Source organism: Phoca vitulina, unplaced genomic scaffold (genome assembly GCF_004348235.1).
Source record: "Phoca vitulina isolate PV1807 unplaced genomic scaffold, GSC_HSeal_1.0 scaffold12, whole genome shotgun sequence".
NCBI classification, from domain to species: Eukaryota; Metazoa; Chordata; class Mammalia; order Carnivora; family Phocidae; genus Phoca; species Phoca vitulina.
The window spans coordinates 23,613,175-23,636,110 of record NW_022589715.1 but is presented as its reverse complement, the minus strand read 5'-3'; the positions used below and the strand labels follow the sequence as shown (position 1 = coordinate 23,636,110).

Here is a 22,936-nt window from a genome sequence, read left to right as displayed (position 1 = left end):
GGGGGATGGAATGAGGGCTAGTGGGTAACGCGGGCTCAACAAGGATTCTACATATTCAAAGAGGAAAGCACAACCAAAATCCGGCGACACTTACGTAACCAACACTTATCGCTAGAGCGCCCTACGACGCCCAGCCTCTGGCCCTTCTAGCCGTGTCGACTCTGTGGTAGCAAGCCATAGGGTGGCGGAAGTGGCTCGTCCCCTTCCTCTCTCGAGCCAACGGCTTGGCGAAGCTTCTGGGGACTTCTCTGGCGCGGGGGATTGTGGGGTTGCTGGGCCGCCCGGACGCGGAGAAGATAGGAGGAGTAGCGGCCCACTGAATAAGCTTCCAAGATGATGGTGAGTGGCGTTTCGCCTATCTGTCGCCATCCGCTGCTATGCGGCCCGTGGGTGGCGCCGCCCGGCCGGGGTCGGTCCCGTAGGGCCCTCCGCTGCCTATTGACTCTGTCCTTGCCCGGACCCCCCTGTCTACGGGCGACCCCGGCCCGCCGCGGCCTGGCTCGGCCCCAGCACGGAACTGGGACCCTGGGCGAGGGCTTTGTGGGGCCGGAGGGAAGGCTTTGGTCTGGCTGGCTGGGGACTACAAGTCCCAGGCTGCTTCGGGGCCGCGAGCCCGCTTAGGGGACCGGATTTTTGGAGCCCCCCACAATCATAACCGGTGTTAAACGAGTGCGACTTGAGCGTGCATGCATACATGGTCGGCGGGTGCGTTGGGAAACGTGGGATGTAAAGACGTGTGCTTCCTAGAACGGGCTGAGGCAGCATGGGGCTCAGCCATGGTTGCTCGCGGGTCCCCCAGCCCGCCTGCTGTTGCGTACTGGAAACAGACTTGGCTTGTGCTTTAACACTCACTCGTTAATTCCTTAAGGAATGCCTACTGAATGTCATGTAATGCCAGCTGGTTGTTGGGGGTGCAGCCGGGAGAATGGACAGGGCACATGGGGACACTACTTCAGAGGTGGGAAGACCCGGGCTGTGACTCCGACCTTGTCTGCCCTTCCGGATTTGGCAGCAGACCAGGCCTTTCTAGTTGGCCACCTAACTCTGGGTCTCCTTTTCTCGAATTAGGGGTGTTGATGAATCCCGGAGGCCCCCCGTAGCCCCTCCCGCAGCCCCTCCCGCTTCCGCATCATCCCTTTGCCACCTCAGAGCTGTAGATGCCTTCCATAGGTCCCAAGCTTGCTGCTGTCTCTTGAGTTGCTGTGGAACAGGGCCAGCTTTTAAGGGGGTGTCTGAGGCAAGACCCTGACTAAGGTACTGCTCCCTGTGGTGCACTTGGCAGTTACTCATTCATTTCGGTCTGTCAGTCGGAGGAAGTCCTCTGTTCTTTTTCTGGCCTGCTGCTGCTTCCTGTCCTGGTAGATGTCAAACTGACACCTATGAGGTGTTCATTCTGTTACCAGATGCCCTGTGAATCCAATTGTACCCACGATAGAAGGAACCTAGAATTTATCTGTACTCTTTCTCCCCTTCATACCTCTAGTACTGCCCTTTTTTCAGTCCCTCTTCGGCATTACCTATTCTTGAAGTCGCCTTCATCTTCCAGGTGGAGGCAGCAGAGCCCTTGAGAGTAAGGGCTCTGGAGCCACACTGGATGCCTAGGTTTGTAAATAAGCTGGGCCACCTACTAGGTGTGTGACTTTGAGCATGTTATTAAACGTCCTGCTCTCCGTGTCTTAAGGGGATTCTTTGAGCTAATACATATAAAGCGTGCAGCATGTAGTAAGCACTCAGCAGATGTTAGCTGTTCTGCTAGGTGGTTGTTTGCTTCCTTTCCTCCCTGTAATCTGTCATGCTGACAAGGCTACCATAAGAGTTTTGGTTGGTATTCAAAGAACTGAGGATCACAACCAAGGTTCTTCTGTCTGGTGATAAAACCCTTCACCGAGGGGCTCCACCACACTTGGGTTTTTCCTTAACTGACCCCTGCTCTGTTTCCTTGCTGTGTAAGTTTTTAGGGAGGATGAAGATGAAGATCATTAAGCTGAAATTCCAGAGCCTTCCATGATACCCTTGGCAGATTACTGGTTCCACTATTGTTTCTTTACTTGAGTAAAAATGAGTGAGATTGAAAAGTAACTTAGAAAAGAAGCTGGACTTTCCATAGCAATGCATGCCCTTTGGGAGCTAATAGAAGAGGACCCATCCTGCTTGACCTGGCTTGGCTCAATCCAGTTCTGCCACCTTTCCCTTCCCTTAGGATCCCTCCTCTATCCAGCCTGCCATTTCTATAAGGACTACAAAGCACAGGGAACGTGGGGACTATGGTCAGCTGCTTCTGAGCCCTACTTTGTACTGAAGAATTCTCTGTGGATTTAGTGTGACCATACTGCCAGTACTTGTCCAAAAATTAGAAGCCAGCGCTATATCATGGCTTATATCAAACACTTACAAGTATATGTAAAGTTGAATTTTCAGTATCAAAAGCATATTGCATATTGCTTCATATGTGGCCAAAGCTAGGCACTCCACAAATTGAGATGACTATAATCCTTACCTTTCGGAAGCTCATACTTTAAGATGGCTGGTGGTATAAAAGTTGTACACAAGAGGAAGCAGAGGGAATTATGGGATCCTCTGTTCAGGGTGCCCCTAGTAGCTGCTGTTGAAAAACATCTTGGAAGAATTGGGGCTTTGATAAATTGCTCTCCTGGTAAGAAAGTGTTTTGTTTTGTTTTTTACTTTTTAAAAATATCTTCATACACACACATATTTCATTAAGTAAACTCTGCAGCCAACATAAGACTCAAAACTCATGACCTCGAAATCAAGAGACACATGCTCTACCATCTGAGCCAGGGTAGGGGCACCGGGGTGGCTCAGCCAGTTGGGCATCTGACTCTTAGTCATGATCTCAGGGTCCTAAGACAGCTCCGTGTCAGGCTGTGGGCTCAGTAATGAGTCTGCTTGTCCCTCTCCCTCTGCTCCCCCCGCCCCTGTGTACGCGCGCGTGCACTCTCTTTCTCTCTCTCTCTGTCACGTAAATAAAATCTTAAAAAAGGGGGGCGCCTGGGTGGCTCAGTCAGTTAAGCCTCTGCCTTTGGCTCAGGTCATGATCCCAGCGTCCGGGATGGGTGCCCTCCCCCCACCGTGGGGATCCCCGCTCAGCGGGGAGTCTGCTTCTCCCTCCGCCCCTCCCCCTGCTCATGCGCGTGCTATCTCTCTCAAATAAATAAATAAAATCTTTAAAGAAAAAAAAAAAAGGAAAGTGTCAGGGTAGCTCTTGTAAATAAGCATATAGTTTGTGGAGATGGAGGTAAGAAAAAGCCTTCACAAGCATTTTTAAGTTATCCTGTCCTGGAGGTAGGAGAGGTTGGAGAGGTAGGAGGTTCGAGACGTAAAAATTTGTTGAAGGCAATAGGAAGAGCTTGAGATCCGAAAGTTAGTTTTTGGTTTGAAGTGTAAGACTATCCATGGCAAGGATGAACTGAAGAAGCTTGGGGGCTGCTGTGAGGAATAATTTAGCAGGACTGGGAGAGCGTCGGGCCTTTGGCGGGATACCTTTTTCCTTACAGAAGGTGTAAGAGGCCTGAAAGAATGCTGGGAGTATAAAGAAGCCATTTCTTGCTGCCAGACCTGGGACACTACTGTGAAAGGGAAGGAATTTTCCCTCTGGCCCATGCCTAACCCCAGATTTAGGGGGCTATCTGACAGGTATTCTTTAAAAAAATAAAAAAGGTAATGTATATGTTCATTGGGAAAACATTGAAACAAAACAGAAAAATACACAGTACAAAGCATCAAAACCCCTTTTACTCCCACTCTCTTATTCATTAGTTTGTTGCGCATCTTTCCAGTCCCCTCTTATGCGTTTACATATTATATCCTGCCTCCTTTCTCTCTCTTTATATTTTACATAGATAAAGTGTCAATCAGAACATGCCATTCATTCCTCTGCTAAAAGTTTTTCCAGGGCTTCCTTTTGTAGGAATAAAATCCAAACTCCTTACCATGGTCTACAGTTGAGTATGCGATCTGGTTCTTACCTGCCTCTTCAGCTCTATTCCAGTCTTCCTCCTGCCCACTACCATCCAGCCTCACTGGCCAAAGGAGTTGGCCTTTATCAGGAATTGCCCAGCAAATATGTTGTCAGCCCCATGGGTCACTAGACTTTCTGGTGTGTGAATCCTTGACTCCTTATTGTTGGATCGAGATCTCCCTTGTGCTTTTGTTTCCTTTGTCTTTCCTGCTCAGATACCTGAAGTACCTGTCGGGGTGGACAGGGGCAGTGGCTTTCAAACTTCATATTGCAATCCGTGGTAAGAAATAAATTTGAAGTCCTAGCCTAATAGTGCACACATAGCATCACAAGTTTTGAAACAGTGCCCTTACTATATTCAGTTTCACATTCAAAATTAACTCACAAACACAGGGAAGACTGATTCTGGTTTACGAGCTCATCTCTGAAGGCACAGGTTTTGATAGAAACTCTGGTTTGTTAACGTGAAGAATTACTGTCTGTGCTAATAATGGTCACTGAAGCAAAGGTCTCTAAGCAGGCTTTTAAAATAGGCAAGGATCCCTGTTTTCCCAGAGTTTCTAAGGCAGGTCTGCAAATTAAGCCTCTATAGGAATAGTGATTGTTCTGGAGGCTAGCATGCAAAATAGAGAAAAATTTCTGTGGGACATTTGATTGGAGACTGGTCACAGGGAAGCGCTATGGAACTGGCATAAGAGATGGAAACACTGTTGTACGAATTAGATTTGTTGTCATTTTGTGAGGCTATTTGTTTCTCGGCCTGGCTCCTTCCAGACACTCCAGCTAAGCATAGTTAGTAAGGCTGCTTGCCTGGGCATCTCCAGGACACCACCTGAAGCTGTTGGCGCCTCGTGGTTTGCATCAGTGCCCCATCAACTTCTCTAGGATTAAGTTGTAATGCAGATAAGTGGTGGTTTTGCTGGAGGGTGAACACTGAGCTTCTTCCTCCTGTGCTGTGACCTAATTCTTCAACACAGGGAATAGTGTCAGAAGTTGAAAAGGGTATGCTTATTCTGCTGAGCACTGGAGAACACAGTATTTGATTTGTTCTTTTAGACTAAATCATGCTCCGCGTACCATTTTCTAGCACACCTGCAGGGTATGCTGTGGCCTTGGCAATATCTATGGATATAGGGGCTGGTTAAGGAATCAGTGCGGTAGATAGTGGGAATATGGTTTTAAAAAGCCTCCAGAGGGGCGCCTGGGTGGCTCAGTCGGTTAAGCGTCTGACTCTTGATTTTGGCTCAGGTCATGATCTCAGGGTTGTGAGATCGAGCCCCGCGTCAGGCTCCGTGCTCAGCAGGGGGTCTGCTTCTCTCCCTCTGTACCCCCTCCTCACTTGGCGCGCGCTCTCTCTTTCCAATCCTTAAAAGGCTTACATATATTTCTGTTATGGGAGAGTATCCTTTCTCCTTCCTCCTTGAATTTCATTGTAATAGATGATTATTAAAAGCAGTCCATTGCTCTTTCTTCTCCAGCCCACACCAGTTATCCTGTTGAAAGAGGGGACTGATAGTTCCCAAGGCATCCCCCAGCTTGTAAGTAACATCAGTGCCTGCCAGGTGATTGCGGAGGCTGTAAGAACCACCTTGGGCCCTCGTGGCATGGACAAGCTGATTGTAGATGGCCGAGGTAAGTCTGCAGGGTTCCTCAGGCCAGGGTGCAGGAGAGGAAACTCCTGGGGAATGTTTGGGGCTAGCAGAGGTTGGCATCACAAATGCCACTGCTTTTAAGATCTCTGAGGGATTGCTCGCTATGAAACAGTTCCATTTCGTACTTTGTCCTGAATGCTGAACCCTATGGGAATATATGGGAGAAGTTGGGCTCAGGAGCCTTTTGCTTCTTAGAGAGAGGCAGCCTGGAAACATGAAATCGAACCATCTGAGTTGCCTGTGGTCTTTCCCATTGTATCATGTTCACAAGACAGAATTCCCCCTCATGTTTTAGTGTATTAGCTGACGTGAGATGTTAGGGTATCAACCGTGTCAAGAATATCTAAATGGTTTCTCATTCTCATTTAATCAATAGTTCCTGCGTTCAGTTTGAGGTGTGCTAAATGCAGTTCAGAGAAAATCAGGAGCTCATGGTCGTTGGAAGCTTGTGATTTTAGGTGGCTCTTTGTGCACAGAGCTAAGTCTATAAAAAACATCAGTTTGCATATGCCATGGTCTCCTTTGTCCCATCCCAATAAAGTATGCATGGGCTCCAATTCCAGCTGGGAAAAGGGTCTTTAAATTTTTACTTTTTGTTTTTCCTTTTAAGGCAAAGCAACAATTTCTAATGATGGGGCCACAATTCTGAAACTCCTTGATGTTGTCCATCCTGCAGCAAAGACTTTAGTGGACATTGCCAAATCCCAAGATGCTGAGGTGGGAAAATCAAGCATATATGTTTAAATAAAGGTTGAAATACATGCCTGCTTGCTCCTTTGCTTTTCTCTCTTAAATTTTTTTTTATTTTAATTCTTAAATTATGATTTCACAAGTAATACATACTTGTAAAATATTTAGATGGAATTGATAATCTTTTAAAATTTACACTATTTCACTGCATGTAGCTGAGATCTTAGGACCGGGCTCATGTACTGTCATTCATATCACTGACATGGTAAATAATTTAATCTCTCATGTGTTAGTCACCTTGTAAGATGGGCCTGGAAACTTTAAGGTTTCCAGTTTACCTGTTGTTGTATTTTCCATGCTGGTAAAATATAGATAACAGAAAATTTATCACCTCAGCCATTTTCAAGTGTACAATATGACGGCATTAATCAGTCTGTCTTAAAACATTTCTAACATTAGGGGCGCCTGGGTGGCTCAGTCCATTAATCGTCTGCCTTCGGCGGGTCATGATCCCAGGGTCCTAGGATTGATCCCCACGTCAGGCTCCTTGCTCAGTGGGAAGCCTGCTTCTCCCTCTCCCTCTGCCTGTCGCTCCTCCACTTGTGCTCTTTCTCTCACTGTATCTCTGTCTGTCAAATAAAATCTTTAAAAAAAAAAATTCTAACACTAGAATCTCGATAATAAATGTTGAGAGGAAACAGGGTTGCATTTTAGAGTATTACAAATATGTTCTGAAGTTATATAGAAAGGTTTATTAGGACCCAGTAGTCTATGAAACAGTATTGCTTGTATAAAAGTAAAGTGAGAATAGTCTGGATTTGACCTGTAACTGTCCTCAACAAGGGACTAATACCTTTCTGGCCAGGAATTTGGCAGCTTAAACCTTTTACCACAGTAACACTTTTTCCCCCTTGAAAATCCTTCACATTACACAATGGACATAAGTGAGTTGAAAGTAAATTTCTACCAAATCAGAGGTGAGCTGGTTTTAGCTCTTATTCTTTTTCTCCCTCATTAAAAATAGGGTTTAGATCCCATTGTAGAAAATGACTATGTTAGAAAGGTTAGCAGACTAGTGATCTGCCTATTCCAAACAGTGTTTAAAATGTAAAGGACTTTGGCTGGTCCTGGAAGGTTTGTTTTAGTGGGATTTGGCTGGAAATTATTTTTTTGTAAACTCCTATAGTACTTTGTACTCCTTAAAGAATATTTGTCTCATGTCTCTTGCTACCATGGTTACTTGAGACACTTAAGCATTATATCATAAGTGTGACTGAGACTATCTTATTCATCATGCCTATGTGCAATAAATAAGTTCTTGGTTAATCTGCTTATGTGATTTATATCCTGAGGAACTTTGAGTGTCCAAATCAGCCCTCTTTGAAGAATGGGCCTGGCTGGGGAATTAATTTTGTAGCCCAAAGCCATTTGATGGGATGGATACCTAACTACCATCACCTTCCTTGTACTTGTTGCCATCACCTCTGCTTCCAGAAAACACATTTCACACCCATTAAACAGTCCCCAGTTTAAATGGGTAGGTTGCCTAAAAATGGCGTTTCAGGCTTTATCTCTAAACATAAGAAAATGTGAATTTCCTGTCATCCTCTTCCAGGTCGGTGATGGTACCACCTCAGTGACCCTGCTGGCTGCAGAGTTTCTGAAGCAAGTGAAATCCTACGTGGAGGAAGGTTTGCACCCACAGATCATCATCCGAGCTTTCCGCACTGCCACCCAGTTGGTATGGGAATATTGGCTACCTTGGCCTTGTGCCTGGGTACCTTCATGTTTCTCTTAGGATACCTTTAGCAGGGTATAGGGAGACTGGTAATAGGGTTCCTTGGATGTTTTCTGACTTCTCCCTACGAATCTCAGTTCTACCATTCAGTAGCTATCTCCTTAAGCCTCAGGTTTCCTGATGGGCTCAGTAAGTGAGAGCTGGTGTTTTTTGATTTTTTATCAAGTTCCTCATGGCGCACATCTTGAGACCCTGCTTTTATTGATCTTTCACCTTCATTCTGTGATCTTGGGCAAGTCAATCCCTCTAGGCTTCCCTTTCTCCCTTTACTGTCTCTGTTTCAGGGGCATGTGGGTGCCTCAGTCAGTTAAGTGTCTGACTCGTGATTTCAGCTCAAGTCATGATCTCGGGTTTGTGGGATCAAGCACCGGGTCAGGCTCCATGCTCAGTGGGGAGTCTGCTTGAAATTCTCTGCCCCCCCCCCGCCCAAAAAGTTATTTACTATCTATTTCAGGTTGGTAACATTAAAACGAGATCATATATGAGAAGTGCTTTTGAAAAGATACTAAGTTTAACATACAAATATATTGGATAACACATCTAATTAATATATAAAGCTCTAGAAGTCGTCATGGGTGTTTTCCATAAGCCAGAAGGTTTGGCCCAATCTAGCGTCTTAGGTTGTTTCCACTCATTTATTTTAGTGTGTTCCCTGCATATTCAGAATTAAATCCTGGAAATACCCTGATGATTCTTCAGAACTATACCTACACCATACCTGTGCCTATACCTGTTGGTCACTGGGAGTTTTCTAAACTGTAAAGATGTGTGTTTCCGGGCAGCTACCAGACTTAGAAGTGTTGTTTCAGCTGCAGAATGGGAATGTTTAAGATTTGGGAGTAAACAGATTGGAGAGTGGCAAGAGAGACTGGGACCCACCTCTCCAGTTTGCCTCTGGCACCAGGGACTCACTCGGCTTCTGTTGTTGGCAGGCAGTTAACAAGATCAAAGAGATTGCTGTGACCGTGAAGAAGGAAGATAAAGTGTAAGTTTTCGGTGGGCTTTGTCAGAACCTTGACTTCTGTGGCCAAATTGGACGTAGAAGCGTGTTGCCACCCTATATGGGCCTGGGGCTATTTGGCTCTTGCCAGACCCTTGGCTGTGCCCCAGCTCACACAGCACAAAAGGGGCTGTACACTGTAGTTTTAAAGCTGTCACACATGAGGTCTCTGACTGCAGTCACCATCTGTCAGTGATAATCTGTCCTAAAGATGTGGAAGATGAAGTTGGTGTGGGCTGAGTTTAGAGACCAGAACAGACACCCCCTCCACATTGCAGTAGACTCAGACGAGAGGGGCTTTCCGGGCCTGACGCAGGTCCCACCCGTCCTTATGTCCCAGGGAGCAGAGGAAGCTGCTGGAGAAGTGTGCCATGACCGCTCTGAGCTCCAAGCTGATTTCCCAGCAGAAAGCCTTCTTCGCTAAGATGGTGGTGGATGCGGTGATAATGCTCGACGATATGTTGCAGCTTAAAATGATTGGAATCAAGAAGGTGCAAGGTGGTGCCCTAGAGGTAAGCCTGCTGCCGCCTCCCTAGGAGGCTCCTGCTTTCACATGGACTCTCCAGGCAGGTTGGTATAGGAGGTGAGCACACGTTCCAGGTGTTGAGAGAATGCATGTTGGGCTGGGAGTCAGACTTGAGTTGTAGTCCCCACGCTGTCCTTACAGCCTGTGACTGTACATACATTATGTAATTTCTCTGGACCTCTGTTTACTTGTCGGCACAAGAGCAGATTGAACTCGTTGATTTTTAGGATCTCAGTGTGATGTGGAAGGGGGCAGCGCTAGCTCCGCCCGATAGCTTACCTATGACCCTCTCAGTTAATAAATCTGAGAAGTACTTCTCAGTCTACTCTTTTCCAACGGACACGCCCAAGCTCTCCCTTTTATTCATTTATTTTGCATAGATGATACATAGTTCTAAATGTATAAAGGGGCCTAAAGATAAAAATAAATGTCCCCTATATGGTTCCTGCCCCAGATACAACCACTATTAAGTGCGTGTGTGTGTGTGTGTGCGCGCGCGCGCATGCGCAGGTGCTTCCAGAATTAGTCTGTGTGTTTCTAAGTACATATGTAAATAGTGCTTTTCTAAACACAGTGTTCATTTATAATACACAGTGTTGTAACTCCCTTTTGTCCAGTGAACAACATATTTTAGAATTTGATCCATATCAGCATGTGGGGCTTTTAATTCAGTGCTGCATGATAGAACTTTCTGCGATGGCGGGACTGTTACCTGTCTGTGCTGTCCATTTTATGGTAGCCATTAGCCATAGTAGCTACCAAGCCCTTGAAATGCAGTTAGTACAACTGAGGAACTGTTTTTAATTTAACTTTTATTTATTTATGTGGCTCATGGCTACTGCATTGCCCAGCATAACTGTAACTTGTTCTTTTTTAACACAGTGGTATCTGTCCGGAAGCCTTTTTTGATATTGGTATCTCCGTGCCCTTTTGGCCCTTCTCCACTCTGGCCTGCCCTACTTCTTTACTCCACCTTGGTGACCTGGCCTGAGGTGTTCTAGACAGGGCACGACCTGCCTGAAATATTATATCCTGGCCCGGCCCTTCACTTTTTGTCTTTGACTTTTACCCTTCCAGATTACATCCCCACTCTGTTCTCCTTCCTTCTGTCTTGGCACATGTCAGTAGACTGAGGTTCTCTCTTCTGTAATAAAGCTATGAGGAATCTGAAGGTCATCTGAGCAACTCCCCTGTCTTTGGCCCCTGTACCGCTCCTTTCTCAGCCCATCATGGTTTACTGATTTTGTCTCTACCCACTGCTTTGGTAGCAGTCGCCCATCTTCTCCGAGTCTTCCTGTTTCCCTAGACTCTTGAGATTAGATTGGCAGTCACTCAGCTAAGGATCAAAATAATTTTATCTGGTGAGAAAGCCAGGGGCTCCAGCCTACTTTTTCCTTAGGCCGTCCCACATTTCTTAAATGCATATAAAACCTGACACACAGAATTCAATAAATGGTGGTAGTAATTATTTACTTATTCTCAGGATTAACTGAGAACTTCCTGATCTGTATCTTCAGTCCTTACCTCCCCCTTGAGCCTCATGCTCTTGTATCTATCTGCTGCTGAACTCATCTCAGTCCTCCAGACCTGTAGCATTTTCTGTGTTCCTTGACATAGTTGGTGTCTCCACCATTTACTCAAGTCACTCACACACCAGAAATCCAGGGTCATCTTTACAACTCCTCAAAAAATAAAAATAAAAAAACTTTCTCTGAAAATCTTTACAACTCTTCACAACCTGTCAATCACCATTGTCTCCTCTTGCGTGCCAGTTTACTATTTACTTCCGTGAGCTGTCTCTTTCACTTACTCTCAAGACCATTGTCCTGGCAGTGGCCACCCTTCTTCCAGTCTTGGATCCCCTCAGTCAGCCCTGTTTTCTGTTGTTAAGGTGAAGTTCCACAATTTACTACCCTGTGGAAAGCCTGTTGGGGTTCCCACATTGCATACAGGATGAGAGGCAGGCTTTAGCAGAGCCTATAAGATTCTCCTGCACTGACCCCTGCCCTCTGCTCTATATTCCTGCAGCTGCCAGTGGCTTTGCATTCTCTGATGCCACCACACTGCCTCTGCGGAACACCTTTCCCTTTTTCTGTTTGATTTCTGCTTATCCATCTTGATTAAGCTCAGGCATCACTGCCTTTGGGATGCTGTGGATTTGAGTGATGCACAGACATGTTCACTGATAGACTACAGTATTAGAGATTAGCACTGGCAGAGAACAGAGAGGTCATTGAGCTGAATATACCCTTTTTTATCGAGTGGGAAATGACTTGGTCATTTAGTAAGAAAGAGATCTGGGATCTGAACCCAAGTCTTTTGATAGTGCTGAAGTCAGTCCCAAGTGCAGCATGCTTTCTTACTATTCCCTGCTATTAAATCCAACCCACAGGAAGCTCATGTTCTGAGGGACTGAAATGTAGGAAGCCACAGTTGTAGCTAGGGAACTGTACAGGGAGTTTCTGACCCTTTGCATCCTGGGAAGTGGAAGCACCTAGGCTCCTGCACACAGGTCCCAGTGTGTGTGCGTGCATGCAGGGCAGATACAGAGGGCTGTGGGGAGGGTGTCCAGTAGAAGACTGGGCGGGGGGTTGAGTTGGGATTGAAGGGGGAGGCATTGGGCAGCCTGTGCCTTATTCATGAACGCCCGGTCCCGTGCCTGGCACCAGAGGCTTGCATTCAGCGTTCTCCCTTGGCTCCTGCTTCGGAGGTCAGGCTCAGAGGATGGCCCATACAGCCCTTTACCGTGCTTAGTCTCTGCAAGCTGAAGGATTGATTTCTTTCTACTGGAGGGACAACCAAAATACGTTTTGTATTTTTCCAAGCTTTTATGTAAATGAAAAGGCTTTGTCGTAACAGCAAAGTAAAGACATGGTTAACTCTTTCATGTTCGGGGGAATGGACACACGTTAGCCTAGTACACCACTGGCTTGATTTCCTTTCGTGCCAGTACTGAACTGTTGACTGTTCGTTTGTTTTTAAACAGGAGTCCCAGCTGGTAGCTGGCGTCGCATTCAAGAAGACTTTCTCTTATGCTGGGTTTGAAATGCAACCCAAAAAGTACAATAATCCAATGATTGCCCTTTTAAATGTTGAACTTGAGCTGAAAGCTGAGAAAGATAATGCTGAAATCAGAGTCCACACGGTTGAGGTAGGCCCTATCAGCTGGCAGTGGCCGGGGAACGGTCAGCTTTCTGGGCTAAAGCCTTGGATATTGGGGCGCCTGGGTGGCTCAGACGGTTAAGCGTCTGTCTTCAGCTCAGGTCATGATTCCAGAGTCCTGGGATCGAGCCTCATGTCGGGCTCTTGGCTCAGCAGGGAGCCTGCTTCTCCCTCTCCCTCTGTTTTCCCCCACTGCTCATGCTCTCTCTCTGTATCTCTGTGTCTCAAATGAATAAATGAAATCTTTTAAAAAAAAAAGTCTTAAAAAAAATAAAAAAATAAAGCCTTGGGTCTTTGTGGCCATCTTGGGCCCAGCTCTGTATCTCAGGCTCCCTATGAACCCCATTCTCCTCCTGGCCCCCTGAATATGTTGATGTCCAAGTACCAGGCCCACTTCTTTTCCCACTCTACTCAGAGTGACCTGAACCTGAAGAGATTTGGATAGGGAAGGCCTGCTGAAATATTCTCCTCTGGCCCCAGGGAAGGGGCTGGCGGTGGCCTTCCACCTATACACCGAGCCCAGGATTTTGAGTCCTCCTTTTTGAGCAGATGAAGGCTCTCCTTCTACATTGGGTCCCACACTGTAGGGACAGGTGTGCTCCCGTCACTGGTAATACCAAGGCTGTCTCTGGAGGTAGCTATGTCACCCAGCTATAAGTAGGTGCTGTTAGGTAATGTGCCCCCAACACGGAATGGCCTCTGGGGGAAGGGGTCTTGTCATTGGGAACTCCACGGGTACAGCTTCTCAGAGGAATGTAGAACTCTGTGAGGCTAAACTATTTCTTAAATCTTGGCATGCCAGCTCTGGAGGAACTCCCAGTCCTGGGGTTATTTTCTGTTTTGGTGTTTGAAAGTTTTAGGTGGTTCCTAAGTTACTGTATGGGGTCCTTGTTTAGTTGGACTGAGGAGAGGCGATTCTGGTTACCCGTGTTAATTCCCAGATAAATCAGCATATTTTACTTCTGGGGGTTGGTATATTTTAGCCTACCATCTATGCTAATCTCTCTCCAAAAGCATCCTCATCTTTTTCTGGGTCTCTTCAGGATTATCAGGCAATTGTTGATGCTGAATGGAATATTCTCTATGACAAGTTAGAGAGGATCCATCATTCTGGAGCCAAAGTCGTCTTGTCCAAACTCCCGATCGGGGATGTGGCCACCCAGTACTTTGCCGACAGGGACATGTTCTGTGCTGGCCGAGTGCCAGAGGAGGATCTGAAGAGGACAATGATGGTAACCAAACATTCGTGTGCTGCTTCTTGGCTTTTGCAGGCCTGGAGGAGTTTTCATTTACTCCCGGTATACTGGAGTGCACTCTCAGGTTGGCATGTGACTCTAGGCGTGTCTTTGCTTTTTTTTGCCTTGAAGCACTCCAGTCCCCGTGTGTACGTGCTCAGTGTAACTGAAACAAGTTAGGAAATCTGATTTGTGAGGGTACCTAGTAGTAATGCTGTGATCAGCTATATAAACTCAAGTATTGGTGTTTCCAGCGAGGTTTCCTCCTTTTCTTTTGAGCATCTCACCAAAGACGTGTTAGGTCCAAAGCACCGATCCTAACTAGTTGTTGGGCCCAAGGCACGCTAGTTTGGGGGAGTGGGTTTTGGGTGAAGTAAAGGGTCCCCATCTCCTTTTAACTAGGCCTGCTTGCCTGTCATGTGTCTTTGTTCTGTTTTATTTTCTCCTCTTCCAGGGGGTAATGGTGAGAGTGGGTTATCCAGGGGCAGGGGACTCTGGGGCACTGTGGCAGGGTTTAGCGTGAGAATTGGCTTTTGAGGCTAGATGGCACGAAGCTCTCTTCTGGCTTCATGTGAGCCTTAACTGCCAGGTGATTCACCTTCTTGTGCTCATCAGGCCTGCGGAGGCTCCATTCAAACGAGTGTGAATGCTCTGTCGTCAGATGTGCTGGGCCGCTGCCAGGTCTTTGAAGAGACCCAGATTGGAGGCGAGAGGTAAGCCATAGGCCTGGGCTGCCTCTTGGTCGAGCTCACGGGACCTGCCTGAGTCTGGCCTTCTGCCATCTTTTGGGGGGTGGTATACAGCATGTGCTACTCTTTTTTGAGGTCTCACCTTTTGGGGTATAAAGAACTCAGATACGAAGTATTTCGAGAGGGAAGGAGATCAAGTTGGGTCTAAAGTCTGACTCCGCATTATTTTATGCCCCAGGGTACAGCCCCAAACCTTCCCCAAAACATGTCTACAAGAGTGGGATTAGAAAGCCCTAGTGAGGAACAGAAGAGCAGCTTGCCGAGCTGGGAGGACGTGGTGAGGTCAGACGCAGCAGGCTGGCAGCAGAAAGAGGTTGACGTGTGTGATTTGATCCTGGGTGTAGGTACAATTTCTTCACTGGTTGCCCCAAGGCCAAGACTTGCACGATCATCCTTCGTGGTGGTGCTGAGCAGTTTATGGAGGAGACAGAGCGGTCCCTGCACGACGCCATCATGATTGTCAGGAGGGCCATCAAGGTACTAGGCTGGGGGTGTCCTGCCTCCCCAGCTGATAAGACCCTGGATTTGTGTGGTCATTTCTTCCCTGTATAACCTGTTTTCCCTGAGTTGCCTCACAAGTCATAGAGAAATAGCCTCAGTCTCTCAAAATAGGTCATGCCGCCTTAGAGGCTATGACTTGTGAGCCAGCAGGGAAGCTGCTGTCATCAGCCATCCCAGTGATTGTACCAGTGCCCTCAAACTACAAGGTGACCTTGAAGATGGTCAGGAACCAGAAGGTTCACTGGATTGCAGTTGGGATGTGCTAGATAAGAGCCACATCTAGGCTTCCTGGGGTTTGGGATGTGGGAGGAATGAGGAACCACTCCGTTTCTGTGCTAGAGGGCCTGCTGACCGGCTGGTCCAGCTTGGCTGTGGCTGGAGCTTGGACGAGGGGCCTGTTAGCATTGAGAGGTGCGTCTGGTCTCTGCAGAACGATTCAGTGGTGGCTGGTGGCGGGGCCATTGAGATGGAGCTCTCCAAGTACCTGCGGGATTACTCAAGGACCATTCCAGGAAAACAGCAGCTGTTGATTGGGGCGTACGCCAAGGCCTTGGAAATTATCCCGCGCCAGCTGTGTGACAATGCTGGCTTTGATGCCACGAACATCCTCAACAAGCTGCGGGCGCGGCATGCCCAGGTGGGTCTTTCCCCTTGGGGCCCAGGGATTGGGTGCGTGGGGATGAGTGCTGAGCGTGTGCTGTGCCTGCTCAGCTCTGCGTGTTGGGCCCCAGGGACAGGGCTGGAAATGAAGCAGGTACCAGCTAACTGGGCCTCTGAGGGCAGAGAGAAAGCTGCGGTGCCAGCACTGGAGCTTCCAGGGCTTTCTTCAGTGCCTCTACCGAGAGTATGATCCCGCTCCTTGCGGTGCCATCGGAGGAACCAGGGGGACCCTGCGGCCTCCTCCCTGGAAGCACACGCTGACCACATGTATGGGTTCCCCAGGGTGCGGGTGAAGCGGGCCGGAGCCCTGCCAACCAGCGGCCCAGCCACAGCTCTACCGCCTCTAGGTTGGGATCTCTCTGCGAGCTTAATTTGTTATTTGCTGTTTAGCAAGTATTTGTTGAGAGAGATGTGTTAAGTGCTCGGCACTGTGACAGAAGCACTCAGTGAGTGACCTTGTTTGTGACTTGTGTGAGGGCTTGAAGCGTATCATTCACTTCTCTGCACCTCCATTTCCTCATCTGAAATGGGGACTGACGGAAGCAGTGAGCTTAGTAAGGGATTAGAAAGTGTTCCTCTTGAGAAATACACAGTCCTTGGGATGACCTGAGGACGGGACCTCCCCAAAACAGCATGTTGCCCGGAAGAGGGCCTGGAGCTCTTTTGTGACCAGCATGTTTAGGGTTTGAAGGGGGTGGGTGTTAGGGGCACAGGTGGGAAGACGTGCACGTCCAGGTTCCTGGTGTGATGCCAGGCAGACGCCGTCTTCCTTGGGGAAATGCAGGCAAGTTCAGGAGAGAAAGGTTTCCTAACGCCTGGAGTCTTTTGGAGGATATGCGAGAAGAAATTTGAGAGCAGTTCCCTATTAACCTCCCCTCTTTTCCTGTTCTGTCAGGGGGGCATGTGGTACGGAGTGGACATCAACAACGAGGACATTGCCGACAACTTCGAGGCCTTCGTGTGGGAGCCAGCCATGGTGCGCATCAATGCCCTGACCGCAGCCTCTGAGGCCGCCTGCCTTATCGTGTCGGTAGATGAAACCATCAAAAATCCTCGCTCAACAGTGGACACTCCCCCAGCTGCGGGCCGGGGCCGGGGCCGGGGCCGCCCGCATTGAGAGGCACCCTGCCCCTCACGTGAGTGGCTGGCGGGCTGGCTGCAGCGTATGCTTACTCTCCCTGTCTCAGTCCATTGGTATTACGAGGAAAGGGTAGTAATTGGCCCACTCTGTTCTCACTGGAGGTTATTTAAATAAACGTAAGACTTAGAATTCACTTTGCAAATTACTTGGGCACGGGAGTTTTACTTGGAAATGTCTTGACTCCAGCTCAGGATTTTACTTTTGTATGTACTCACCCACAGATAGAAAAATTTTCTTCTTTTCTGTTGGGCTCAGTCCTCAACAGCCTCTGGTTGTTAAGGCAGAGTATGGGTCTGCTCTGCAGGCAGGGAGCTCCACTTGAGGGGCCTCCATCCGGAAGTTTCACTCTGGGGGTTTTTTTTGTCCCAGAAGTGGCTAGGAGATGTGGAGTCCCTTCCTTTTCTGATGTCATCTTATTTAGCCCTGGCCTCACCGGGCACTGCTCCCAGGGTTTCTGTGGGTTTGAGTAGATGTGTTACATTACCTTGTTTGCTCCTTCCACCTCCATACTCTTGACTCAGTCTTTGGTCTCTCCTTTTTCAGGATCTCATGGTTGAGGGTTCTTGGAGGAATGTTCTAGAGAGGCCACATCCTCTTGAAATTCTGTGGTGATTCCTTAGAAGTCCATTGAGGAGGTGGCTGAAGGAGCACCCACCCGGTCTTGGTTCAGCCACTAATGGTCTTGGGGGTTCCTTTTGCTTTCTTCTGACCAGTGGAGGTTTGGAGTAGCCGGCACAGATAAAGTGGAAATCAGCAGGATCTGACTGCCGTCTCATTCACACTAGTCCTGAGAGCCGGCCTATAGCTAACTATCATTAGTAATTGTTGAAGCTGGAGGTGTGACTCTGTGACCTTCAGCCACGGAAGCTTTAGTTGCCTGACACTGGGAGGTGATTAAAAAGAAAATCTCTTGAGTTTGGCCCACTCTTGGTTAGAGGGACTCAAGCAGGATGGGGTGGTGGGCAGGTCCAGACTGTGTAGTCTGGCATCCCTCCTAACTTGACAGTCTCTGGGTAAACTAACTTTTCTGAACCTCAGCTGCCCTGCCTGTGCGAGGAACATAAGAATAGTTGGCTCAGAGTTGTGGGGATGAATATTCATCTTGTTTGATGCTAAAACCACACGCAATTTAAGCCCAAGCATCTGGTCTTTTTTCTAATTTTAAATATTTCCAGACCTGAGTAATCTAATCAGTGGGGCAACCTCATTTGGCAAAATGGGGGAGTTGAGGCCACAAAGTGATGGGCAATTTGGTCTCTCCCCTAGGCCAAAGCCTGATTGGCTGGCTAAAGCTTCCTACGGAGGTGGCCAAGCCACTGAGGGGCCGGGCAGTGTCTGGTGCTCCTGCTGGACTTGTCCTAGGGTTGTCCGTAAAGATGGCCTCCCCAGCTTGTGCAGACACCAAAAGAGTGAGCTCTGGTGGGGACAGCGATGTCTGCAGCCCTGCGACAGGTCTTCCTAATGCTTTATTCACTGTTGATGCCATTCAGGTCATCCACCCACTTCCTGCCTCAGTGCACTTGAACTGCAGAAAGACTTGGTGACACAGACAGACAAAAATATGGCCACCTACCATTTACTTCCCTGGCAGATAATCCAGTTTCACCATCTTTTATTGGATACAAAGTCATAAATTCTCTGATGCCCATGTGAGTCCTTTTAAATACATACACTCAGGTACATTCGGCGAAGGGCATCTATGGGTGACGTGGAGCAAAGTGCTGGGATGGTGACGCCTGGCGGGGGGGGGGGGGGCAGAGAAGTGGGGCCAGGGAAGGCCCCCTGGGGGCTGGAGGTACAGGCACCACTTCAGAAACAAAACCAAAAAACGCTCTGCACCCCTCCGCCTGCTGTGCTTGGGGTGGGGGAAGCTACCCTCACAGCTCAGGCCCATTGCAGCCGGCTGTGCAGGGAAGGCAGGCCTGGGGGCCGGTTGAGGAGGTCCCCACTAGCAGTGCCCACGAGAGCCAAGCCTACTGGTGCCAGTCATGAGGCAAGCCTCAAGGTTGCCTCGGGCCTCTGCACTTGAATGCAAGACCCCGCCAGGGCAGAGTTGAAGCCAGGCTGCCCAAGGCCAAGCCCCCTGGAACTGTGCCAGCAACGGCAGACAAGGCTTGGGCTTGTGGCGGGGAAGCCTGCCTGATTGTCAGGGCAGTCTTGGGACTGGCGGGGGTCCCGGGGGGTTAGGGAAGGAGTAGGAGCTGGTTGCCCTGGTATTCCGGTCTTCACCCAATCCTAAACCTTATCCTCAGGCAAAAGCTGCAGATGAATACACTTGTCCAGGAATAAATACATACACACGATACACAGCAGTATATACAGAAATGCAGGCCTGGAACAAGGCTGGGCAAGAAAGCATGATCACCAGGGTTAAAGAGAGAAGTGCCAGGCCCCTGGAGGAGGGACTGATGGGCTGGACAGATCAGTTTGAGTTAACTCCTCTGGGCAGGGAGGCCCTGCCCCCACTCACCATCTCTGCCGTCTTCACCCCAAGCCCCCGAGGAATTGGGTCTTTGGCACCAGTAGTCCCTCTGGGAAGGTCTTCAGCCTAGCACCTTAGAGGGACTAGGGCCTGGGCCGCTTCCCACTCATGGCCCAAAGGACCAGGGCAATAGTCAGGACCCAATGGCAAAGGATGGAGCCAAACCTTGGAGCAGCAGGCCTTGGGAGGGAGGTGGCTTTTTGCTTTTGAAGCACTTCTTGAGGGGCTGGTTCAAACCGCTCTCACAGGACCAGGAAGTCCTGGGCTGCCTTGGTCCTTAGGTGGTTTCTTGGCCAGTGGAAAGCCATGGTTCTGGGCAGCACCCTTCCTCTCTCCCAGGGGTCAGATGTATACAGCATCTCCTTCGTTCCCTGCTAGGGCCATGGGGAAGCAGCCCAAAGCCTGATGAAGTGCTCAAGCTGAGTGTGCCAAGCCTCCCAGATGCTGGGTCCAGGCCATATTGCAGGGAGAGGTGTAGGGACACCCGAGTGCTGGAGCCCATGGAGGCTCTACATGTGTCTGGGACCCCTAGAGCAGGGCCTGCTTCAATTTGCTCTCAGATATTCCTCTCCTTTGCATCTTACCTAGGTGTGAGATACAGAGGTGGAAGCTCCTTTGAGTGAGTGAAGGATAAGGTGCTTTAGGAATGGCCAGACCCTCCATCCCTGTTACCCATCCTCAGCCATGCTCTGTGGTTGCCAAAGAAGTGAACAAATGGAGCATCCCTGCAAATAAGCTCCCCATATAGTAGCAGGGCTCATCCCCCTGCGAGTCAAAAAATAGCTTCGAGTTGGGGGACAAGGGGCCCACACCCTACCACTTCTCGGCATGCATGAAGTCCAGCCTGTGTGAGTCTGTGAGCCCGTCAGCAGGGGCTGGGGCCAATGCCATATGTACTCCTACACATCCTTCACACACTCAGCTGGGAGTTAACAAGGTGGGGACTTCCTGCCGGTGGGGGGTGGGGGGTGGGGGTGGGCTGTTCACTCTTCTGCCCCCAGTGCTGGTGGTGCTCAGGGCTGTTGCACGAATGAATGACTGACTGAATGAATGACTGGGTGAATGAACCTACTCCTAGAACCAGTCCTTTCAGCACTGCCTTTCTCCCACTCTAGCTCACTGCCTGTGCACCCTGACCTCCTTTTCCAGGACTGATGCCAGACATTCCAGTGGGTACCCACCCAGGGAGAAATTGCCCAAAGTCTTGTGTTCAGGGATGGAAGCTTCCTGGGGCAAAAATCCCTCAGTAAGGCAGGCTCAGGCCAAGCAGGGCATCCCTTTGTGCTTTGTCCAGGAGATGGGGAGGGCAGCACCTCTGATCCTAGGGTCTCGAGCAGGAGCTATAAAGGGTACAGTTGGCAAGGCAAGACAGATGTACCCAGGGCACCCCCATATCCCTTCCAGGCCCCTGGAGGACAGAGAAAAGTTGTGCTTCTTCCTTCGACTCCTGGGGACAGGGCTGGGGAGGTGGGAGCCAGTGGGGCCAGCTGCTCTGGTGGGGGGGGGGGTGTGCCACACAGCCAAGACTTTGTGCAGGACTGGATAGGGAGTTGCCAACAGGACACCCTTGGTATTTGGGGTCTTCAAAGGGCAAGGCCAGAAGGAGCTGGGACAGAGCTGGGTGTGGAGTTAGGGGAGCTGGATACTGAGCCTGTGGGGTCCCAGTCTGAAGGACTCATTACAGGGTAACCTGGGGCTGGGTCTTGATGTCCAAGCCAGGATGTAGCAGAAAGGTCCCTGGAAAGGGCTGAGAAACTACAGAGAAGTCCAGCCCCAGCCAGGACCAGCAGCCTAATGGTTAGGGCAGAGCTGGCCCCTGTATAGGAAAGAAGGAAACCCTAAGATGGATTGAGGTTAATGTTTGAAAGAACTTTCCAAGTGAATGTTAGCAGGACCCAAGGCCTCTACACCACTATGGGAGTTCTGAGAGGAGGAACTGCGGAGACCTGAGTCTTTGGAGCCTTAGTGCCAGAACCTGGTCTTACCAGAACTGTGCAAGAGTCAGTGAAAAACCTCCATCTGCATTCTGTGGTTTCTAAGCCAAGCGGCTCTGGCTCAGGCCCAGCACCGTGCCTAAGCAGAAGCACTCCACAGCCCGTGGGGCCCGTGAAGACTGAGGAGGGAGGCAGGTCTGATGAGGCTGCTCTTCCTCGTCTTTGGCTTCATGGGTGTGGTTCCCTACCAAGACCATGTCTTCAAGCAAGCTAGCCAGACAAGGAAGCAAACCAAATTCCCTCCTCCTGGCTTCCTCCAGGCCCCAGCACGGAAGGCGGACTCCCTGCCACCCACAGCACTGGGGACCCAGAGGCCATTAGATTGCTGCCCAAGCACCAGAAAGACATTTCTTGAGGACAGGAACTGCTGCTCACTGCTGCTAAGGTTTCCCAGAGCTAGGACCTTACCCCTCCAGAGGCTCGGGACTGGTGGACGGTATAGAAACATGCACCTTTTACCTCTGAATTTAGCTCTGGTGTGTCATGAGGGTATGTGGTGGCTGAGAGGAAGGGTCTTATTTCTACAGCAATAAAAACTAGGTTTTCTCTACTTGGCAATTTACCCCCTTTGAGAATGGTGGTTTCAATATTCTGGGGAAAAGTTCTGGATGAATGTTTTGCCATTCCAAGCCCATTCCCACTACTTCGCTGCACCCCCGCCCCCCACTTTTGGCTGACCACATTCCCAGACCCATAGGCCTATCTGTGTTATCCCTGGGGAATGTGGACCGAGAGCCTAGGCAGGATGTCCGAAGGGGATGCCCCACAGAGGGCTGGACCAGGGCAGGAGGAAAAGAGTCCTCCTTGCCAAGTCTGAGCTGCTTTGGGGAGCCCCCTCTGGCTGGGGCCTAGCAGAGGCCCCTGACCGGGAGGCTGGGCCTCAGGAAGGGGGGGGCCTGCCCCAGTAGCCTGAGCAACCGAGGAGCCACTCCGTGGTTACTGCAGGTCCTGAGGGCGATGACACCAGGTGCTGGTGGTGACTCAGCTCCTTGCTGGCGGTGCCCAGAAGGATGCTCCAGTGGGGGGGTGAAGTGGGGGTCGGGGGGCAGCTTCTCTCCAAGCCCCTGCCCTGAAGAGGCAGTGCCCAGGGTCAGGCCTGTTGCTCCACGGTCCCAGGAGGAGGACAGGAAACTCAGCCCTTCCCTGAAAGCCAGGGATAACACTAGGCCTCCGAAGGTCTAGTCCAAATCAGGGTCCCTCTGGAGGTCCAAAGAGAGTGCCCTGGTGTGGGGCTGGCAGGGGCCCTGCCGCCCCCCGCCCGGGTTAGCAGCCGCCATCCACCTTGATGTGCAGGATCTTAGAGAAGCCGGGCCTCCGTCGTAGGGCCTGTAGACCGAACCCTGGGTTAGTTCCCCTCAGGGTCAGGC

At 49.6% G+C, this 22,936-nt stretch overlaps 2 protein-coding genes across 3 annotated transcripts in view; one reads left to right on the top strand and one right to left on the bottom strand.

The window, feature by feature from the left end:
* The first annotated feature begins 178 nt into the window (after positions 1-178).
* Positions 179-17,235, top strand: CCT7 (chaperonin containing TCP1 subunit 7). Its single transcript, XM_032410696.1, has 12 exons — positions 179-339; positions 5,458-5,611; positions 6,242-6,348; positions 7,937-8,062; positions 9,052-9,104; positions 9,460-9,631; positions 12,632-12,796; positions 13,851-14,039; positions 14,658-14,755; positions 15,136-15,268; positions 15,723-15,929; positions 16,848-17,235. The coding sequence occupies exons 1-12, from the start codon at positions 334-336 to the stop codon at positions 17,067-17,069; spliced, it is 1,632 nt and encodes a 543-aa protein (XP_032266587.1). The 5' UTR covers positions 179-333; the 3' UTR covers positions 17,070-17,235.
* Positions 17,236-17,282: 47 nt separating this feature from the next.
* Positions 17,283-22,936, bottom strand: part of FBXO41 (F-box protein 41) — a 28,019-nt gene continuing 22,365 nt past the window's right edge. For both annotated transcript variants that reach the window (XM_032410695.1, XM_032410693.1), the window contains one exon: positions 17,283-22,895. In XM_032410695.1, coding sequence (XP_032266586.1) covers positions 22,833-22,895 — 63 coding nt within the window. In that variant the 3' untranslated portion in view covers positions 17,283-22,832. The remainder of the gene's footprint in view (positions 22,896-22,936) is intronic.

What these genes read in the sequence shown, in the direction of transcription:
- CCT7 (XM_032410696.1), top strand. An exon ending in CCAAATCCCAAGATGCTGAG is followed by an intron (nt 6,349 to 7,936) that starts GTGGGAAAATCA and finishes ATCCTCTTCCAG; the next exon opens with GTCGGTGATGGTACCACCTC. An exon ending in TCCGCACTGCCACCCAGTTG is followed by an intron (nt 8,063 to 9,051) that starts GTATGGGAATAT and finishes TGTTGTTGGCAG; the next exon opens with GCAGTTAACAAGATCAAAGA.